Source organism: Trachinotus anak, unplaced genomic scaffold, assembly GCF_046630095.1.
Source record: "Trachinotus anak isolate AG129_WGS33_773 ecotype Australia unplaced genomic scaffold, CSIRO_AGI_Tana_v1 ptg000033l, whole genome shotgun sequence".
Classification (NCBI taxonomy): Eukaryota; Metazoa; Chordata; class Actinopteri; order Carangiformes; family Carangidae; genus Trachinotus; species Trachinotus anak.
This window is the reverse complement of record NW_027273884.1, coordinates 8859403-8880036: the sequence shown is the minus strand read 5'-3', so window position 1 is coordinate 8880036 and position 20634 is coordinate 8859403. Positions and strand designations below refer to the sequence as shown.

Here is a 20634-nt window from a genome sequence, read left to right as displayed (position 1 = left end):
CAGAGAAATGCACACAGTCTGTATTCGGAAACTGAGCCTTAAAAGGAACTGTAAGGACTTCTGGAACTTTGTGATGTCACAACAAAGCAGTCACCAACCTCTCTTCTGATTGGCTGACTGACCTGTTGTTACTAGAGCTCCAGAGAGAAGCCTGAGAGAGGAGAACTACACTGAGATGGTTTTTGGTTCTTAAAACCACAAATGTATCTTCTGATGGAGATCAACACTTCAGATAAAACACAGAAGAGAAGTAAAACCTTGAGCTTTAACCAATAAGAGCAGATGCAGGAGGAGGCAAGCTCTGCTGAAGTTATAGTTTCTTACCATTTTCTTGCTGCAGTAGATCTGCCATTTTTTCTCTGCTGGTAAAGAAAACATGGCAGCTCTGTGCTCCTCTGTGAGGTCCAGTTCATCCTGGGATGAAGAAAGTGAGGATGAGGAGGACAAGAAGGAAGCTGTAGAACAAATTTGGATGTTTGAAGGAACTTGAACTCACCACCAGCTCAGTGAACATGGACTCCAGCTCCTCGGGGGGGGGCATGGGCAGGGTGGGCTCAAGTGCAGCCACACTGTTGCTGTTGTCGTGGAGGTAGGTGATCTCCGGTTGGTCGCTTCCATTGAAGCAGCAGGAAAGCAGAGAGGTCAGGCCACGCCCCTCAGGCTGCTTCCCCTGGGCTGCCATAGTTACAGCAGGGACGTCAGCAGAAGTGATGCCTGGATAAAAAATTAGCAAAGAAATATGATGTTAGTTATTCCCTATTATTATGGGAGGTTTAAGGGGGTTTATAGTACTCATTGCAAAATGTACAAATATGAGGGGCCATTGGGGGCCCCTTTCCCATTTGGGGCCCCAAGCATTTGCTTGGTTTGCCTCTGCTAATAATCAACACACAGTTCTTTGGCCATTTCAGTGTCATTGTCAGTTCAACTGTTCGGATGCTTTTCCACTGAACTGCTCCTCAACACCTGAGACGTCTGACTGTCAATCACATTGTCTCCAACAACAGAACTAACATCTGTCCACAGTGATAACAATCCCACACAGACAAACACACACACACAGCTTCATCTGAACAGCTGAGTCAGGAGGTGTGGCCTTGCACTCTGACATCACTGTGTCTGGTGATTTATTTATTTAAGAGTTTGATCTATGATAAAGACACGGCTCAGGTATGTTGCACCACAAACAGCAGTTTCAGTGTAGCTGTAAATAACAGACACACACTCAGGGCCTTTGGTCAGAGGTTTCATCCTGTTAAAAGGGAGTTTTTCCTCCCCCCTGTCGCCAAGCGCTGCTCTTTGTGGGAATGTTTTTTCTCTGTAACAAAGTAAGGTCTTGACCTTACCCTGTAAAGTGCCTTGAGATAATGTATATCATGATTTGGCGCTATACAAATAAAATTGAATTGAATTGAACTCTACACCCAACTCCTGTACACAGAGAACTCCACCTGGACTGACTCCAGCTTTATCAAAGTGTTTATGGTTCTGTTCAGAGCTGGGTTCAGGCCAGGGACAGATCCTGGTCTGGTTAAACCCAGAACAAGTTCACAGTGACTTCAGACACAAACTGTTTAACATGTTTTACATCTAACCTAAACCACCATTGTCTTGTCTCTGGTGTCTCAAAGGAGTTTTAAATCGAAAGCAACTGGACTTGGTTATTTGTCTAGGACGACGTTTCACCTCTCATCCAAGAGGCTTCATCAGTTCTTTCTCACACCTGACCAGGCTGGGACTGGTCCAACTATCTGGTGTGGAGACCCAGGTATTTAACCTCAGGGAGGGGCTTTCACAAGGCTGATGATGTCACTGGTTCCCTTTGTGCTCCATGTGCCAACGACAGTCGTTACAGTGACTGTCTGGGTGGAGAGTTGGTTTCCACTTCATTAGAGCCCTATTGTGTTATAACGACAGTGGTTGGAGTCACATGCCACTTGTGAACAGTTGTTTTTCTTAGAGGTTAAATTGTTGAATCTCCTGGGAAGGGATGAAAGGGCAGCATTGTAAATTGGAGATAGGTGGTGTCTGAGGCCTCCTCCCCTGTTGAGGGATGGTTTCTCTACTTTCACATAGATGGCTTCTTTCACTCCTCTTTCGAACCACCTGTCCTCTCTGTCCAGGATGTGAACCTTGCTGTCCTCAAAGGAGAGGGCTTTCTCCTTAAGATGTAAGTGGACAGCAGAGTCCAAGCCTGAGGAGTTAGCTCTCCTGTGTTGGGCCATGCGTTTATGCACTGGTTGTTTCGTTTCATAGCCAAACACACCTTTGGTGGGCAACACCCCACACCACATCCCAAACTCCATAGACTTTGTGAGTAAAGTCCGGAACTTAAAAATGGAGCCAGATGAAACCATGGTTTCCTATGATGTGACTTCTCTTTTCACCTGCATTCCAACCGTGGAGGCTTCGGCCACAGTAAGAGAACGACTCACACAGGACAACTCCCTGCAAAACTGAACAAATCTCAAACCCGGACACATTTGCCAGCTTCTGGATTTATGTCTAAACACTACATATTTCCAGTTTGACGGTAAATCTTACAGACAAAACATGGCTGTGCCATGGGTTCTCCAGTATCCCCCATTGTGGCAAATCTATACATGGAGGAGGTAGAGAACAGGGCTCTGAACTTCTTTGAAGGAATTACACCGAGCCACTGGTTCAGATATGTGGACGACACATGGGTTAAAATCAAAACCAAAGAGGTGCAAGCTTTTACTGAACTCATTAACTCAGTGGACAAAAACATCAAGTTCACCAGAGAGGATGTCAAGGACAATAGTCTGCCCTTCTTAGATTGTGACGTCCATATGAAAAAGGACAGGAGCCTCCACATTGGGGTATACAGAAAACCCACACATACACACCAATATCTACTTTTCGACTCACATCACCCTCTGGAACACAAGCTTGGTGTTATCAGAACCCTGCAACACAGAGCTGATAACGTACCCACCAGCTCACAGGCCCAAAGGGCAGAACACAAGCACCTGAGAGGCGCCCTCACAACTTGTGGTTACCCCAACTGGACCTTTGTGAAAACTGCTTCTGCTTCCAGAAAGAAAAGTAGCAAAATGGTTGAGAAAGAAAAACCAAACAAGAGAAACAGCATAGTCATCCCATGTGTGTCTGGGGTATCAGAAAAACTCAGGAGGATCTTCAACAAACACAGTATCCCTGTGTATTTCAAACCCAGCAAGACAGAACACCACACACCCAAAAAAGCAACCTGGTGTATGCAGTCCAATGCAATGAGGAATGCAAAGACCTCTACATTGGAGAAACAAAACAACCAGTGCATAAACGCATGGCCCAACACAGGAGAGCTAACTCCTCAGGCTTGGACTCTGCTGTCCACTTACATCTTAAGGAGAAAGCCCACTCCTTTGAGGACAGCAAGGTTCACATCCTGGACAGGGAGGACAGGTGGTTCGAAAGAGGAGTGAAAGAAGCCATCTATGTGAAAGTAGAGAAACCATCCCTCAACAGGGGAGGAGGCCTCAGACACCACCTATCTCCAATTTACAATGCTGCCCTTTCATCCCTTCCCAGGAGATTCAACAATTTAACCTCTAAGAAAAACAACTGTTCACAAGTGGCATGTGACTCCAACCACTGTCGTTATAACACAATAGGGCTCTAACGAAGTGGAAACCAACTCTCCACCCAGACAGTCACTGTAACGACTGTCGTTGGCACATGGAGCACAAAGGGAACCAGTGACATCATCAGCCTTGTGAAAGCCCCTCCCTGAGGTTAAATACCTGGGTCTCCACACCAGATAGTTGGACCAGTCCCAGCCTGGTCAGGTGTGAGAAAGAACTGATGAAGCCTCTTGGATGAGAGGTGAAACGTCGTCCTAGACAAATAACCAAGTCCAGTTGCTTTCGATTTAAAACTCCTTTGAGATACTATGACCTGGACAAATGAGAATATTCACAGGCTCTTGTCTCTGGTGCTGCATGAGTCAAACCTCCACCATGTAAATCAGCTGTCAGCTATAATCCTGCAGCTTCATTCACTCACTCATTCATTCACTCATTCAAAAAAACATAATCCATCCAGTGATTATGTTTCCTATAAAACATATTTGCTGCCATTTATAGTTGTATATTAATGTAATTTGTTGCTTCACACAGATTATGTGCCACTCTGTCTTTGACAGTTACTGTGGTGTCTAAGGACGATTCATCAGCTGCTCAGATCAATGCTGTGTGTAAACAGGTTTGGAGTTTGAAAAGACTGGGACGACTGGGATGTGGTTTGATGATTGTCATTATGCTTTTCAGCAGATTAAAGCTCTACTGACAAATGCTCCTATGCTTGCATTTTGATAAGCCATCACAACTTGCAACTGATGTGAATGAGTTGGGGGTTGGAGCTGTTTAAGGATGGAGCTGATGGTGTAGAGGAGTCCCAGAGTCCTACCAACACCAGCACCTGTACTCCACAACTGAAAAAGAGGCCCTCAGCATGGTTTTGACTCTGAACCATTTTGATATATACATTGGCTCATCTAATGTCCCGTCACATTTTTACTGACCACAACCCTTTTGTCTTCTTGCACAGGATGTGTAACCCAATCAAAGGCTGATGGTATGTTGGAGTAGTTTTAAGCCTTCAGTGTTGATGTAAAACACATCTGGGGCAGGGACAATTTATATATATATATATATTGTCACGTTCTCACTTACCTAGGGTAGGGGTGTTATGCGCCCATATACTGTACAAAATACTGTGTGAGCCACTATCTCCTAAAGTGTGACCAGAGGTTGTTTAACTACAACATTTCTCATTCATAAAATCATACACAGAGACCAGGCTGGTTAACGACTGGTGTAACGATCACTTCTGTATAAAGTCAGAGCAGTATATGTTCATTGTTATTATTGTAACCATGACAACAAAGATTGTCTAATGTTGAGGAAGTACTTATTTTAACCAAAATCACCATCTTTTCCTAACTTAACCAAGACATGACTGTTATTATAGTAACCATGGTGATGAAGATTGTGTAATGTTGAGGAACTGAGTTCATAAAAGTGTAAAATAGACACTGACTTAACAGACACTTGATCATCATCATCACCACTATAAGTTGTGACTCTGATCCCATCAGCTGGTATAGATTCAGATGTTGAAGTTGTCTTAAATAAATGAGTGAGTCACTTTTTAAACTCTATAGAGTCACACTTCATTTCTACAGGAAGAAGGTTAAATGTTACAGAACTTTAAACCCTCACAAACACAAACAAACTGAAGTAACAAATACACAGTATGATTCTATTTTAAAGCTTTGATGAGGGATTAAATGTCTTGACCATCACCTGTAGTTCTGCTTTCTCTCTGCTGTGCACAGGAACATTGATTCCTGATTGGCTCTGTGCTAGGAAGTGAGAGTTGGCACCAGTGCCAATATGATAAAACAGGTTAGGGTGAAGGCCAGACTGGGCTGACAGGTGGTTTAGGAGCGGCACAATGGTTATGTTAGGCATGACTGCTGACAGACAGGTAGGCAGAGACACACCCTTAGCAGAAGGAAGCTGTACTGATCAGGACAGTGAAGCTCACTAAGAGGTCAGATCCAGATCCAGATAAAATGTAAAATCTAAAGTATGAAATGTAAAATCTAAGTATATGGTGTCCTCTGCGTCCTTAATAGTCACGACGGCTGTAGAGAGTTCACTGAAGTGTAGTTTGACAAAATATTCAGAACTCAATGTCCACTTACAAACTTTTTCTGGAAATTGCAACAGCATTTCACTGTCTTCTTCGGCAGCAATTGCCATGACGTTGGTTCAGTTTTGATTACAACCTAAACTCTGAAACTTCATATTAAGTGAGCTGTGGTTGAAATGTCCAGAAAAATGTAAGTGGACCTTGAGTTAAGATCCTATTGTGAGACTTTTTACACTGTGGCACCTCTTGTGCTACATCATATTGTGTCTATCAGACATGTACTGAAGTGGATGTGTGAAGGAGCATTGAATAGAAAAACTCAGCTACAGTAGAAGCAGCTTCACATGTTTTCTCATAGCTGTTGACAGAGAAACTGTGAGTGAGGTTGATCCTCTGAGGACCCTGACATCCAGAACAAACTGACACTGCCGCACTTCAGCCATACAAACAACAAGTACACAATAACAGAGCTGGATCTCTGTGTGTTGATATTTGACACAAACTGTGTCCTTGTCTCAGTCACATAAATGTTTTTTACATAACAACATGTCAGTGGTTGCTGCAGGACTCAGATAATGATCAGCCCTGTGTGCGTGTGTGTGTGTTCAATCTGTGTATAGATTGATGACAGCATTATAATTCAAGGTTTAATCAATAACTTTATTGATCTCTGGAGGGAAAGTGTGTTCTCTCCAGCCTGTCCTCCACACAGGGGTCAAAGGTCAGTGTCAGTAACAGAACAGTGATTCTACAGCTGTGTGGGATTCACTGTCTCACTCAAGGACAGTTCAGTCAGTGAATGTTTACCAGAGCTGGTGTTGTTGATGCAGCACTGAACATCTGTCCTGTGAATGTCCTCTGTGTTGTCATGGAAACCATCACACTGAAGACTCTGACTGACTGAGTTGTGTCCGTCATACTGTTACTAAGACATCCTTCAGAGCCTGCAGCTGAAGACCGGTGCGACTAGGCTGTCCCATATCAAAGGCTCCTTCACATGGGGCTGAGACATAAAGCCTTCTTCCCAAGATTCATTGCGCTAGCAGTGAAAATCATATATCAGCAAATGCCACAGACAGAGCCTGAGGATCACACTGTTAAATGTCAGTGCAACTGTTAAAACCAAGGACCTTAAAACCTCAAGTTACTGTGAAAATAAGTTACGTGTTGTCAAAGCTTGTTTGTGACGCAACGATCAGCTGGTGACGCAAAGCAGTAATCCTCTGTTGGCCATATGGTTTCGCTTTGGTTTGGACTCTGTGGTCTACATGGCTACAGAAGCAAAGCCCTCGTACACTGCATCCTCCAAACAATGTGATCCCTGAGCTGGAATACACCTGACATAACAACAGACCCCACTGAAAACCTGAGGACCGACCCAAAACAGGCCTGTGGTCCTCAGTCCAAATGGATGAAACCAACAACGACAATAAAAACCACAACTTAGCTCTCAGCTCTCAGCTCACTGGTTCCAACTGAAGATGTTTCATTTTCAAGCTGCAGGGATTTCCTCATACAGCTGCTCACTGTCAGTGTAAGAAATGTTCCTCAAACAAAAGGGAAACAGTGCATTATTGTGGACTGTTTCCAGGAGAGAGAGTTGATTACAGTGATTGGCCAGTGAGACCCCCAAGGGAAAGGCACGCTGAGCCGGCCAGGTAAAGAGACTAACAGGACTGGTAAAACCTTTTCTGATGGTCCAGCAGCCCAACAGTGCAGCGGCAGCATTTGTGCGGGTGCTGCTGATGGCCAGATTCTGGATTCTGGAGCACACGTTGATGCTTTTTAAGTTTGGTTCAATGCCTGACACTGAGACACAAACCTGAAACATCAAGCACTGAATACATCAGTTCACAGAGAAGAAAACAGATGTGACTGAAGACACGACTTTAATGTCACAGAGCTCAGATTAAACACTGACACTGAGAATAAAAGACTACAGTATGAATGAACAAAACCACCGCAAATGTACTGATATACAAGATGTTTGAATAACAAAGTTCTTTCTCTATAGGACCCCAGCCAGGTTTTACTAGACTTTAAATTCCTCTCAGTTGTATTATGGAGAAGGCAGTAGAGACAGTCCTGTGATCCAGGCTTCAGGCTCCAGGTCTAATGTGTGCTGGAAACAAAGGGTCTCATGATATTTATAAAACAAACAATATTTATTATGAAAACAAAGTGTTCCATCACAACCGCCCCCTTTTATTAACTAGAACTAGAAGTCAAACCATTAAAGCTTCTGTAAACCTGCAGAGGGAATGAAAATACTGACAATCATGTGAAACTATATGGTACCACTCTACCTGAGGCCCACCTGAGCTCTGAAGACCTACAAGACAAGGAGTGGTGAAGGTGAATCATGGGAAAAAGGATTCAGGCAGACTCCATGTTCTGTCTCTACACCAAACTATATCAATAAACCTGTTTGTTAAGACCAAAGCATTGTTAAGTTAACGAACAATAAATAAACATTTGCTCAATATTTTGACGTGAAAGATTTGGTACTTACTTAATTACTTGATTTTAAATATCAGACCTTCAGACCTTGGTTTGAAGATACCTTTGCTGTATCCCTGTTTGTCTTTCATTTAGTCACATTTAAAATGAGGCTCCACCTCTATTTCATTTGCAGTGTGTCTGTTGACTGGAACATTGTGCAGGTACTTAAGACCAAAAAATAGCTCAGATTTGAAATTTGCAATAACAGCAGCTCATAGTGAAGAGAGATCAGTGCTACACTGCGTCAGCCTGAGGTGAATCTACACCTGAAAACTAGCCTTACCAGAGCTGGGCCTGTGGGCTACCTGGCTTCAGTTTTATTGACATCGGTCGTCCTGAATAACCAGTAACACGTAAGCTGGTTATCAGCTGACTCTGTGAACTCTTCATGTTAAGTGAGGTTGGTGGGTTAACCACATACCTCTGAGCTTATCTTAGGTTTCCTGGGATCAGGAATCTGGTTCAGCACTAACTAGTCCACATCACCATGTACATCATCATGTGGTAGATAATCCAAAGACATATATACGTGGACATATTGGTTGCTTCAGCCTGTTGCTATGTCAACAATGCTGCCATATTTGACCAGACAAGACTAATCTGTAAACAAATAAGCTGATTTCCCTAAATCCTTTTATATTCAATGGTTTATGATCCATGTGAAGTAAAAATAAAATGTTGGTTTACTTACACAGTTACTTATAGTTTAGGCTGTAATTACTGTTTTCTCAAAGGAGTGTGTATCAGCGTGAGGTTTACGTGATGTGAATCACTGATGCGGTGTAAAATAATTTGCTGTCATCAGGAACTGTTAAAACGTTTGTTGAGCTTTTGTCTCACAGTGTCGTCTGTGGTTAATCCTTGTCAGAGTTTCAGCTCCAGGTGAGAACACAGTTCATCCACTTTTAAATACTGCACAGAAAAACTACTAATACTACTACTTATAAAACAGGGACACACTGTGAGTCAGCTGCACAGTGTCAGTCTGTTGTGTTGTTCAGTATTCATATATAATAATTGGCTGCTTTTCATCTCATATTTTTTAAGAGGAACAAGAAAAGATTATTAACTGGTCTAAATATCTTAATCAGTTCATATGGAAATCAATGATCTGAATCATCCTGAGAACTGACTATGCAATATGTGGAGTATAATTTCAAAATCTACATCATTATATTTGTATTCATTGAATGTATGTACAATTAATACATACAATCAATAAATGTATTTATAATATTATTATCATATTATTATTTTACTTTATTATATATTATCATTATATTAATATACCACCTATACAATTAATCAATCACTATTTTATTTACTATTATTACTGTATTCACTCAATTAAACTACTATTTATATACATACTATATACTATTACTAATCTTATATTATACTACTACTATAATGCTATAATGTACTCATGCTAAATCTTATTGTATTTATAGGATATTAAACTTCATTTATTTCTTTCATTCATTTTACTCACTAGTTTTAATGATTCCTTATGACAACACATTTCCACCACATTATATTCACTTCAGCCTAACACTGATACACAGTCGTCTTTGTAAAAGACAGTAATTACAGCGTAAACCAGTGGTTCCCAACCTGGGGGGCCCGACCCCCCAAGGGGGGCGCCAAAGATCCAGGGGGGGTCGCAAAGCCCTCTTGATTTTAAGGGGTTTAATAATTTTTATGTAATTAAAATGTTAAATAAATTAGTAAGCATTTAATTCCTATATGTGACAAAATCAACTAAATTCAAGGGCCACATTAAACATTTATTCGTGTATTTAAATAGATAAACAAATAAGTTATATATATCACGAGGAACAGAGCGTGTGTGACGTGAACGCCTCTCGTGCTGCAGCCGTTGCCTAGCAACGTAGGGAGAAATGGCGAAGCGTCAGGTAGAGGAGACTGCGGAAAATGTCAAAAAGAAAAAGAGGGGCTACCAAGAAAGTTATGTTGAGTTTGGCTTCATAGAAGCAATGGGTAAAATTAGAGCTGAATGTATATTTTGCCGTGAGAAACTGGCAAATGGAAGTTTGAAGCCCTGCAAGCTGAAGCCACACCAGACAACTAAACACCCCGAGACAGTGGGTAAGCCCAAAGAGTCTTTCATCAGAAAAAGAGAGCTTGTTGTCACTAGCAGGCCCCAAAACATAAAGGAGAGTTTCTTCAGGGCGGGAAGCGACCACAGGCCGGCATCGGTTGCATCTCTTGAGTGCTCTCTCCTAATTAGTTAATAAGTACAAGTTCTGAAGAAATATGTTGTAATCATACACAGGTTCTCCTCATTGTTCCATGCTGTTATGAAATTACTGAAATGTAATAAAGTATTTCATGTAAAAGAAGTTATGATGTTCCTTATATTATTTTACTTTTCATGGGGGGGGTGTCACCAAAGTTTACAATGGTAAAAATATGGGTCCCTTAAGAAAAATGTTGGGAACCACTGGCCTAAACTATCTCTACATATGTTTACATCTGTGGCCCAACACCAGCCCGGTCCCGACACCCTCCCTGTGGACTCACACTTGTGGCTGTGGAGAGAAGAAATACACCAACAAGCTGTGGGGCACCCTCACCTGCCTCCAACAGAAACAGGAAATTAATTGTTACCTAAAATATTTCTAAGAGGACAAAGTGATTAAATCAATATTTATCTAAAAGGGAAGGAATCCAGTTTCATTTGGACTGTGTATCTCCACTCGCGTCTCTTATCATCAGACAACAGTTCAGTGTCTTTGTATCTGTGAAGGTCCTGTCGAGGTCACAGCCGACACAAACAGCAGTGTCTGTGTCTCACGGTCAATCAGTGTCTCTCAGTGGGACAGAGGTCATCCACAACCTGAATCAAGACAGATTTAGGAATCCAGAAGTCTTCACACAAGTATGAGCTTGTGCCATGTAAATGATTTTCTCTGCTGACTGCAAAACGCTTCTAACTGAAAGTTCAGTTGTTCACAAGAAAAAAATTTACAAAAATGACCTGAGTCAGCTGAGTGTGAGAGAGTCGAGGGAGGGAGGATTTAAGATGTTTACCATGTAGAGTTCTGCAGGAGCGAGTCCTAGAACCAGGAAATTGATTAGCATGTCATTTAATGTGTTTCTGGTTGATGACTGAAATCAGGTCTGTGTTTAACACCAGCTTAAGACACTTTCAGGCTTGATTCTCTGGCATCAAATCAGTCAGTAAATCCCTCAGTCCTGATTTCTTGAAGCTTCTCCGTCTGTTAAAAAAGGTCGGTTGCTAACAAGTGTCTAAATGAGACTATGGAGGTTGTCGGGGGCATAAACGTCATCAGTCCAACATGAAAACTGATCTACTCACCAGTCCACCTTTACAGCCTCGCTGTGTTTCTACAAACTGTTGCTAACTTTGTCAGAGGAAAGGCTTTTGTAGAAGAGCTCAGAGCTAAATCAAACTACAAGTTGAAGTTTAGTGGTGGTGACGGTGAAGTCATGTGACCGTAGTGTCACTGGTTTATAGCCTAACATGAGCTTTTTACTGCTGCTGATTGTATTTATGCTTCAAACATCATAAAGTGGTGTCATTAGTGAAGATTATCCTGCTGAACAAAACCTGTCAGGATCAGAAACTGTTGCTGATTTTCTCTAATCATCCAAAACACAGCGGAGAAATCCGATTGGCTGTTTGTGGAGGGACCCAGGTAATGATGACGTCAGGGTTGGACTACAGGAACACGTCATCCCTGCAGCTGTGTATAGGTCTAAAAAATCAATAATCTCAATTTATGTGTGTTTACTTGAGTCCATAATCTACAAAATGATGATTCAGTGATTGTCAGTCTCCTGCAGGACCATGAGGGACCACGGTCCAGTTTTGGACAATTTCATTAAATGGTGCAGTGATGCTGCAGCTCTTGCAACTGATCTTTGCAGAAACCATCTTTTATAAATGTTACAGCTGTGGCGACAGTGAGACGGTTTAAGGACCTGGGCACCATTCTGGATGATAAAATGACATCATCTGCAAAAAGACCAACCAGAGACTGTTCTTCTGGGGAAAGCTGAGGGGTTTAAACGTTGACAGATCACTCTAATAAATGTTTTACTCGTCCGTTATCGAGTCAGTTTTAACATTCGCAATGATCTGTTGGTTTGCGAACCTCAGCATGATCCACAAACACAGGCTGGGAAATATTGTTAAACTTTGCCAATTGATCATGGGCACTAACTGTGTGAATGATCTCAGCTAAGTTTATAAAGTCATAGCCACTGAGGTCAAAGGTCATTTTGACAGACCCCCATCATGTCACCCTCTCCATGCAGAGTTTGGACTCCTGTCCTCAGGGCGGAGGGGAACTTTCCCTCAGACCCAAATCAAACAGATATTTGAGGTCATTTGTGCTGTCAGCTGAGACTCTTGGTGTCTCATATCTGACTGTAATTTATCATGATGAAGTCAATGGTTTTATCTCTGTTTATTAGATGACTTTTTTAATGATGTGCGCTTGGTTGTGTACTGTTGCAAACCAAATCCCCCTCAGGGACAATAAAGACTTTCTAATTTAATGTAATGATTCACGACATTTCTTGATATTTCAAGCTCATGTTTGTTCACATTACAACAGCTTGATTTAATTTGTTGAGTCAGACACTTTGTGTTTTTGTGGGATGTGATGAATTCTGCAGATTCTTGGAGCCACGTGGATTTTCACTGACAACAACCCAATGAATCTCTAATCAGAAATAAGAAATTAATTCAGTCCTTTCCACTGAACCAGGTCATTAAATGATCTGTAAACAGTAACAGTGCAAACTGAAGCTGCCACAGAAAGTCTGTGTATTTAATCTCCACATAGTTGCCTCAGACAGAGAATCAAAGGCCAGAAAAACACCAGCATCCAAGGTCGATCAGAGTCTGTCTAGTTTCGGTTCACCAGCTGTTTACAAAGTGAGCCATCATCTACTGTCATCTGTTGTATTTTCAACACCTTCCAAGAGAAAACGTGGCTGGTTCCTCCTGGTTAATTCAGGAGCAGTGAAGAAAACGAGACTCTGAGGAGCCACGGAGAAAAGGAGGAATCATTTTTTCTCTGAGTGTAAATACTGTGTTCTGTACAGTGATGGAAATACAGATGAAGAATATATCATGTATATTATATTAAATCTATGGCTTATCTTCCCTAAGTGATGATGGGTCACTCACCTCTGCTGGAGACCAGCAGAGTGAAAGAAGGGTGGTAAATCTTAGAATAATGAGCTACTGGTGGGCCGACAAATCATTTGAAAAACAGGACAATTTTTGTGAAAAGATGTGATTATAAAAAATAAATAAATATATAAATTACGTTTTTTTTCAAAATGTTTTAAAATAAAAAATATTTTAAAAACATTAAATATGTTGAAAAACTCATCCCATTGTTTTTTTGGTTTTTTTTTTGGTCTTCTATCAAGGCCTCTCACTGTGATCAGACGATGACAGGAACATGTCGCTGTATGTTGACCACATACTTGTTTATTATCTCAGTGTGATTATGCACCAAAAGAGACTGAGATTTCCTCCATGTCAAAAAGTGGAAAATCCAAACAGATGATTATCAACAGGAAGAATGAAAGGACAGCGTCAGAGACAGATGGTGAGTCATCAGGTGATCGCTCCTCTGTACAGAGGCCCCTACACACAGTAGGGGATTCATTATTTACAGAATATCAGTAATGTTGACACCACCTCGACCAAACTTCAGTATCTTTCCTTGGACTGTACCTGTCAGGTTCACAGTCCCTCCTGTCCTCTAAAGCACCTGATGAGACTCCACAGTCTGGTTTCCCTCCTCTGGACCTGGAGAATCTCATTGGTCCCTGGTTGTATTACAGTTGCAGTGTGTATTGTTATATGTCACCACAATGGAACACAGATATTAAAATAAAACCCTGGCTACAGGACACAGAATGAATCTTATTGGCCCACAGTAATGATGTCACATCCTCTACATACACTGTGAGGGCTTCTTACCTGTGGGATCCTCGTCTATGTGATGCAGTGAGAGACCATGTTCAGCTCCAGCCGTGGGTGTAGCATCAGTCAGGTGTCAGATGAACATCTGTGTCAGAGATCAGTCACTCTGAGTCTCTGCTGACGAGATCTTTTTACATGTTCAACAAAGAGACGGAGACGATGAAACCAAACTTCGACTCCAAAGATGAAACTTTTTTAAAGAATAAAGAAGTTGAGTCAGTCTGTGAAACTTTCAGTAGAGTCAAACTGTTCAGAGTCCACGGTCATAATACACAGGAGGCTCGTAGAGTTAAAACAGAATCCACCAGAAGAACGTCACCAGCTGAGAGACTGAGATTCCCTCAAAGTCTGGAGGAAATCTGCAGCTGTCCGGGAAAAATCATCCAATGTCTGTTTCTACCTATGTGTCCTTCTTTCTCCTTTTTTCATTCAGATCAGTGACACCGAGTTCACCACAGTCTCTGTGTGTGTCTGTGTGTGACAGCAGAAAGCAGAGGGAAACTGACGGATCAGAGGCTGCAAAACACACACTACTGCATTCCTATTGGAGGCGGTCACACCCAGACCTCACCCACTGCACTGTGTGAGTGTGTGTGTGAGAGAGAGAGGGAGGGAGGGAGGGAGGTGTGACAGTCAATGCAGCTGAATTCACTGAGCTTTATTGACATGAGTGTCAAGTGAACAAAGTGTTAAAAATACACTTCATTAATAAGAGGAGGAGAAACAAAAGATGTTTCATGAACGCAGTCAGTGTTTCTGTGGTAACATCTGTACACGTCTGTACGAGACAGAATTATACTGAAGTTATGTTTGTTTAACTTCAGGTCAAGGTAAAAGAGTTTAGTCCCCAGCTGTCCTGTAACAAACAGAATCATCCTGTGACCGGAAACTGACGTGTTCTGGGTTGGTCTGATTCAGGATAAATGAATCTGTCAGTGGTGACAGGGCAGCATTATTACACTATTACACATCATGCAAAATCAGCAATTACATCATCATATGAAATCTGTCCAGCAACCACATGGTTTATACTGATAGCATTTTTAAGAAATGAGAAATCTCTCTCAAGCTTCTTTATTATGATCAAATCAAACGTTCCTCAGTTTTCTGCTGTATTCTGCAGGCAGAGGTTGAGCAGATGTTGACACAGTGTGGCTGCAGAGTTGACACCTGGACAAACAGAAGAAAACCGTTTTACAAGATACTTCAAATAATAATATTTATTTAAATAAATTAAATAAAAATGATTTGTATAGCACTCTGTAATTTAGTCAGGAAACATCACACATGAGTTGTAACTTTGAAGAGAACAGAAACCACAAACCAGAGAGAACCACCACCACAGTGCAGCAGGCAGTCAGACCAGGTGAACCCAGTCCTGCTTGATGAGTCCACCGCCACCCTCCAGGCTCCTGCAGGGAAAACTACAGCTGCTTTACAGTCTGATGATTATTCCTCCTCCCACACAGCGCTTTGATTTACACGTGACTTACATCCTCAAGAAGACAGCGATTACTGAAGACACAGCGTTCCACAATGTCTAGAAATAATTACATAACAACTGTAAAAACCTAACACCTGGTGACTGATGGTGATTACACCAACAGACAAGTGCAATGCGTCACTAAAAGAACAGGATGGACGTGAGGAGAAATAAAGAGGAGAGAGATTAATTCATTATGCTGATCCCACACAGTGCTAGTTCGACAAGTTAGGGTGTGAGGAGAGGTGAGAGACAACCAGGACCCGGACCAAGAGCTGGGTGGAGGACTGAGTCAGGTGAGACCAGATTTTATTGATGTTGTATAGAACAAAGAGTTGGGACCAGGAGACGGATCCAACATGGTCAGAGAAGGAGAGCAGGCCATCAAACATGACACCAGGTTTCTTTGACCCTGGTCAGACATGGAGAGGAGATTTTCATCTTGATATCACGATGAAGAGATCAGTCTCTTCATCGTGATATTGGGATATTGGGATAGTTGGGATGACTCAAGAGTTCAGTCTTAGAGAGGTTCAGTTTAAGGGTTTTGTTCCTTCATCCATGTGGATATGAGGGATATTCTGGCCTTGGCTGATCATCTCTGTTGAATCTGTCTCTCAGATTTATACAAGTACAATAGTAAACTGCTCTTTATCTAACAGCTTTAACATCACCTGATCAGCTGATGAAATCAAAGTTATAAACGGTGGTAGTTCGACACAGGTCCCCCTCAAATGCAACACTGAAATATTGTGTGTGTGTGTGTGTGTGTGTGTGTGTGTGTGTGTGTGTGTTATTAAGCCAGGGGACATTCCAACACTCACCTGGCTGCACCTGTCAGCTGATGTTCCTCTGTCTCTCGTAGCTTGCTTAAACCATTATCTCTGAACCTGTCATAGTAACGTTTCATGTGTACCCATGAACCACTGCAGAGAGAAGGTTACACTTTCCAGACCTGATGGGCTGGAATTAAAGCAGAAAAGGAAACAGAAATTCTGCAGAACATGTATCAGAACATGAAACAACATATGTAACAGAACATATAACAAAACATGATCAGAACATGTCTAAGAACATGAATCTGAACATGTAACAGGACATGAATCCAAATATGTAATATAACATGAATCAGAACATGTATCAGAATATGTAACAGAACATGAATCAGAACATGTAACAGAACATGAATCAGCTGATGAGAACATGATTCAAAGTTCTGTTAGAACAATGAGATTTAATATCTAACATGTGTGAATTTTAACAGAAAATGTCACTAAAATGTCACTGTCTCCACAAGCAGCTGCTGAAAAAAAGGCCTATATTTATATTTATATTTATATTTATATTTATATTTAACACCATTTCTAAGATGCAGTTTGTATAGCATTTAAATGCTGTGTGGTATAGCATGGATTACAATTGTAGACCTACATTGAAACCACAGCATTTCATTATTTATGCCTAAATGTCATAACTTCTTGCTGTCTATCTGTTCAGCAATCTTTTTCTGCATCATGTTATGTATTATTTTTGTAATTTCTAGTACCATTCTTCTTAAGGATTGATTTCCTTTTTGATCTTTGGGAAGGTGAGTGTTTCTTGCTTTGGAGTCATTGTATGAAACAAGTGCCGTTTGAGTCATGCTGATGAATACATCAATGCTGCACATTTGATGTATTCCTAGTCAAATGGTGTACGTATTGTCCGGGACAGGGTGGTATAAGACTGGCTCTGGACGGAGAGAGCAAGAAAGGTATTGCCTTTAGGACGTAGGCTATGAGAGAGAGAGAGAGAGAGAGAGAGAGAGAGAGAAATGCCTTTGATCCATGTGACGTCAAATAGTGGAACACCTCCATGGTAATCTGCTTTTTGAAATTAGTTTTTTCATTTTCACTCCAGACAAGTGACTTCAAACGCATACTCTGAAACCACAGTGAGAATTCAAACAATGAATATTCACAGTAAGTTTCTAACAAAGCGTAGCAGTTATAGCAGCTTTGTGAAACAATAATTGTCTGCAATGGACCGATCCATATCAAGAATGGACAACTCTACTGTCATCACACCTGAGGCTCTTTTGCCCGTAGTGAATAAATATTTTGGAAGGTTCTCTGCAGCACAGTGGAACATGTTATCTGCAGGGATTCAGGACTCAGCCACAACAGTTTTGCTGACTGACTTGTGTACAGAAGTGCTACAGATACTCTGTACAATTGTTCTGAGAGCTGTGAAGCCAATGATTGAGGAGAGCTTTCACAAGAGGGAACCTCAGGCTGATATAAACATATCTCTGGAGAACCTCAGCACAAGTGTGGGAGACTCGCTCTCTGGGAGCTTTGCTCTCACTCTTAATGTCCCACAGGAGAAATGTGACAGTGTTGAACAGCTGACAGCACTAGTTGAGAAGGACGTTTCACAGAAGGTGAACTCCATTGCGTCTGCAGCCATCAACAGCCCTGTTTGGCCGTCACAGCCGACTGTTTTTGTCAGCGGCTCCGTGTCCAACATCAGATCTCTTGGTCAAATGGTGTCTCACACTACCAAATGTCTGAGAAGATATTTGGATAAGCTGAAATTCCAGTGCCTGGGAGAGTGTTGGCAGCCAAAAGTCACAGAGTCTTCCTCATACAAAAGCTCTGAGGCAACACCAGAGATCCTTGAAATAGAGGAACCAGAGAAATGTGAAACACCTCAGAGCATAAAATCCAAGATTTCTGTCCCCTCTGCCACTAAAGCTGTGACTGACATTTTCCTCAAATGGTCCAGCAAGACACCAGACATGGCAGAACAGGGCAATGATTCTCCCCTGTCTGACATCTCTCTGGACGCTCAGGATGCAGCATCTTATATCGTCCATGTTATAATAGAAGATCTGCATTATGATAACTTTGAGTATGTTGCTGGATGCAGTGAGAAAAGCAGCTCACCAACACCTCATTTTAATATGAGGTTAATTTTTGACAAGGTGAGAGAGTTTTTTGCCTCACAGGCCAGACCTTCAGATGGCACCACCGAATCCATCCAGATCAGCCACAAACACAGATTTTCCAGGTTTGCCCAAGAACAATATGAAAAAATGATGGCAGAGCTAAAGAGCAAGTTTAAGACAAGACACTTAGAGTTCCTGGTGAGTCTCAAGCAGGGTGCACGGTCCCCTCAGCTGACACTCACTGAAGATGAATGTCTGCTACCTAGAGCTGTTCCAGACTCTCCCAGGCGTACACCTGAATCCAGCATGATGTCTCCCAGTCCAGCATGGTTGGACTGGGAGACACTCCAACCAGTGAGGAAGTGTCTGGTGCACTAACTGATATCCAGGATGTAATCACAAAGATGCTGTCCACACCAGAAGAGGACACCATGAGGCCAGAGTCCCCCTGAACCCAGAGACCAGCAGATTCCAACACCTTCTTATTTAAGTCGGACACCACCTCCTGAGGCTGCACCATCTGAATCCTTCAAAGAAGATGGTCTCAATGTCTGTGACGATGTTGATACTCACGAGTTGACCTTACCCAAGTTGGCTCCAGGAGAATCTCCTGACAAACACTCTGAGCCTCCAGCAGTCTCTTCCCATAGTCCTGAAGGATGTCCCCCCACTCCTGAAGTATGTCACCCCACTACAGAAGGAGGTCCCCTGAGTTCTGAACAATGTCCCCCCACTCCAGTGTTAAACCCCGAGGAGACAGGACAGGGGCCCTTTGCAGAGTCAACTGATACCTCCTCTTCTGTACCAGACGAGATGACCAACCACCTCATGATTGCTCTTCTCCTGAGGCTCATCACAAAAGTCCCGAGCAAAACTAGTGGATCCCAACAGGCCATCAACGCCATCACCAGGTGTTTGTCAGACGCAGCACAGGATCAGGTCAACATCCGTGGCTCTGCTTTTGGAAAATCTAAGGATAAGATGAAGAAAATCAACAAGGCCATGACTAAAGACCTTCACAAAGAGTTTGGCTCTCCAGAAAAACTATTGGAGGCTGCGACAGCATCAGATGACACATATTTTGATGATGCTCTTGTGAAGTATCTACAAATCCACCTGAATGCCATCCACCCAAGAAGAAGAAGTCCAAGGTTGCCCAGTTTTTCTCATCTGTGGGGAAGGCATTAATCAAGCCTTTCAAGTGGTGCATCAAGGGCAACTAACACCCCACCACCACCACCACCACCCTGCCCCTCCCCAACCCCGTATTCATCTTGAAGGAAACCAGAATCAAGTTCTCAAATCTTCACATTCACCCTCCACCTCATCTGACTTGTAGCAGGTCTGATGAGGTGGCGAGCCATCCAGAAACTAGAGAGCTGCTTTCCTTCAAGATGAATGCCATCAACAGATCTTTCTCACAGCGAACATTTTGACAAATAATAGCAGTTGACACATCTTGGTTGTTATGCACACAGGTGTTTGTCTTGTTTAGCCTCCCCTCGTTGATATAAAATGGGTGGACAAGGTAACACTAAAACCTGCCTGCATAACACAAGACAATTCAGAGATTTATTGCAGGACTGTTGTATAAGCCTGCATTAGTTTTAGTTGTCCCTGATAAACTTTCAACTGACTGTAAATCTTTTGTGGTTTACTATTCAAAATGTCCGCAGTGAGAAATTTCCAGGCCTGCACGGTGGCTCAGTACTCAGCACTGTCCCTGTGCAGGCGTGGGTTTACCCCGGGTGTGCCGGTGTCCTCCCACATTTTAAATAATAATTTAAAAAAATTCAAAATCATAATCACATTTTGATTTCAGTTGTGATCTCCTCTGCTGTCATGTTCACAAGGTATAAATACCAAATAATAAAAATAATTAACCAGAAGACATGTAACAGTCTAATCCAACGTTACAAAGCTGAAGAAGACAGATCTGGATCTAATGTGTTTCACACCAAAAAGTTCTTATGTAGAGTAACTATTAACAGAAGCATCAGAGAAAAGCAATCTTTGTGTCTCAGTGCCTGATAATTTTAAAAT

At 42.1% G+C, this 20634-nt stretch overlaps 1 protein-coding gene across 3 annotated transcripts in view; it reads right to left on the bottom strand.

The window, feature by feature from the left end:
* Positions 1-14698, bottom strand: part of daam1a (dishevelled associated activator of morphogenesis 1a) — a 30900-nt gene extending 16202 nt beyond the window's left edge. For 2 of the 3 annotated variants that reach the window (XM_071471143.1, XM_071471145.1), the window contains exons 1-4: positions 14177-14698; positions 13928-14022; positions 497-714; positions 325-414 (exon numbers count right to left, since the gene is read on the bottom strand). In XM_071471143.1, coding sequence (XP_071327244.1) covers positions 325-414; positions 497-682 — 276 coding nt within the window. In that variant the 5' untranslated portion in view covers positions 683-714; positions 13928-14022; positions 14177-14698. The remainder of the gene's footprint in view (positions 1-324; positions 415-496; positions 715-13927; positions 14023-14176) is intronic. The other variant, XM_071471144.1, reaches the window with a different exon arrangement.
* Between the last annotated feature and the right edge of the window lie 5936 nt (positions 14699-20634).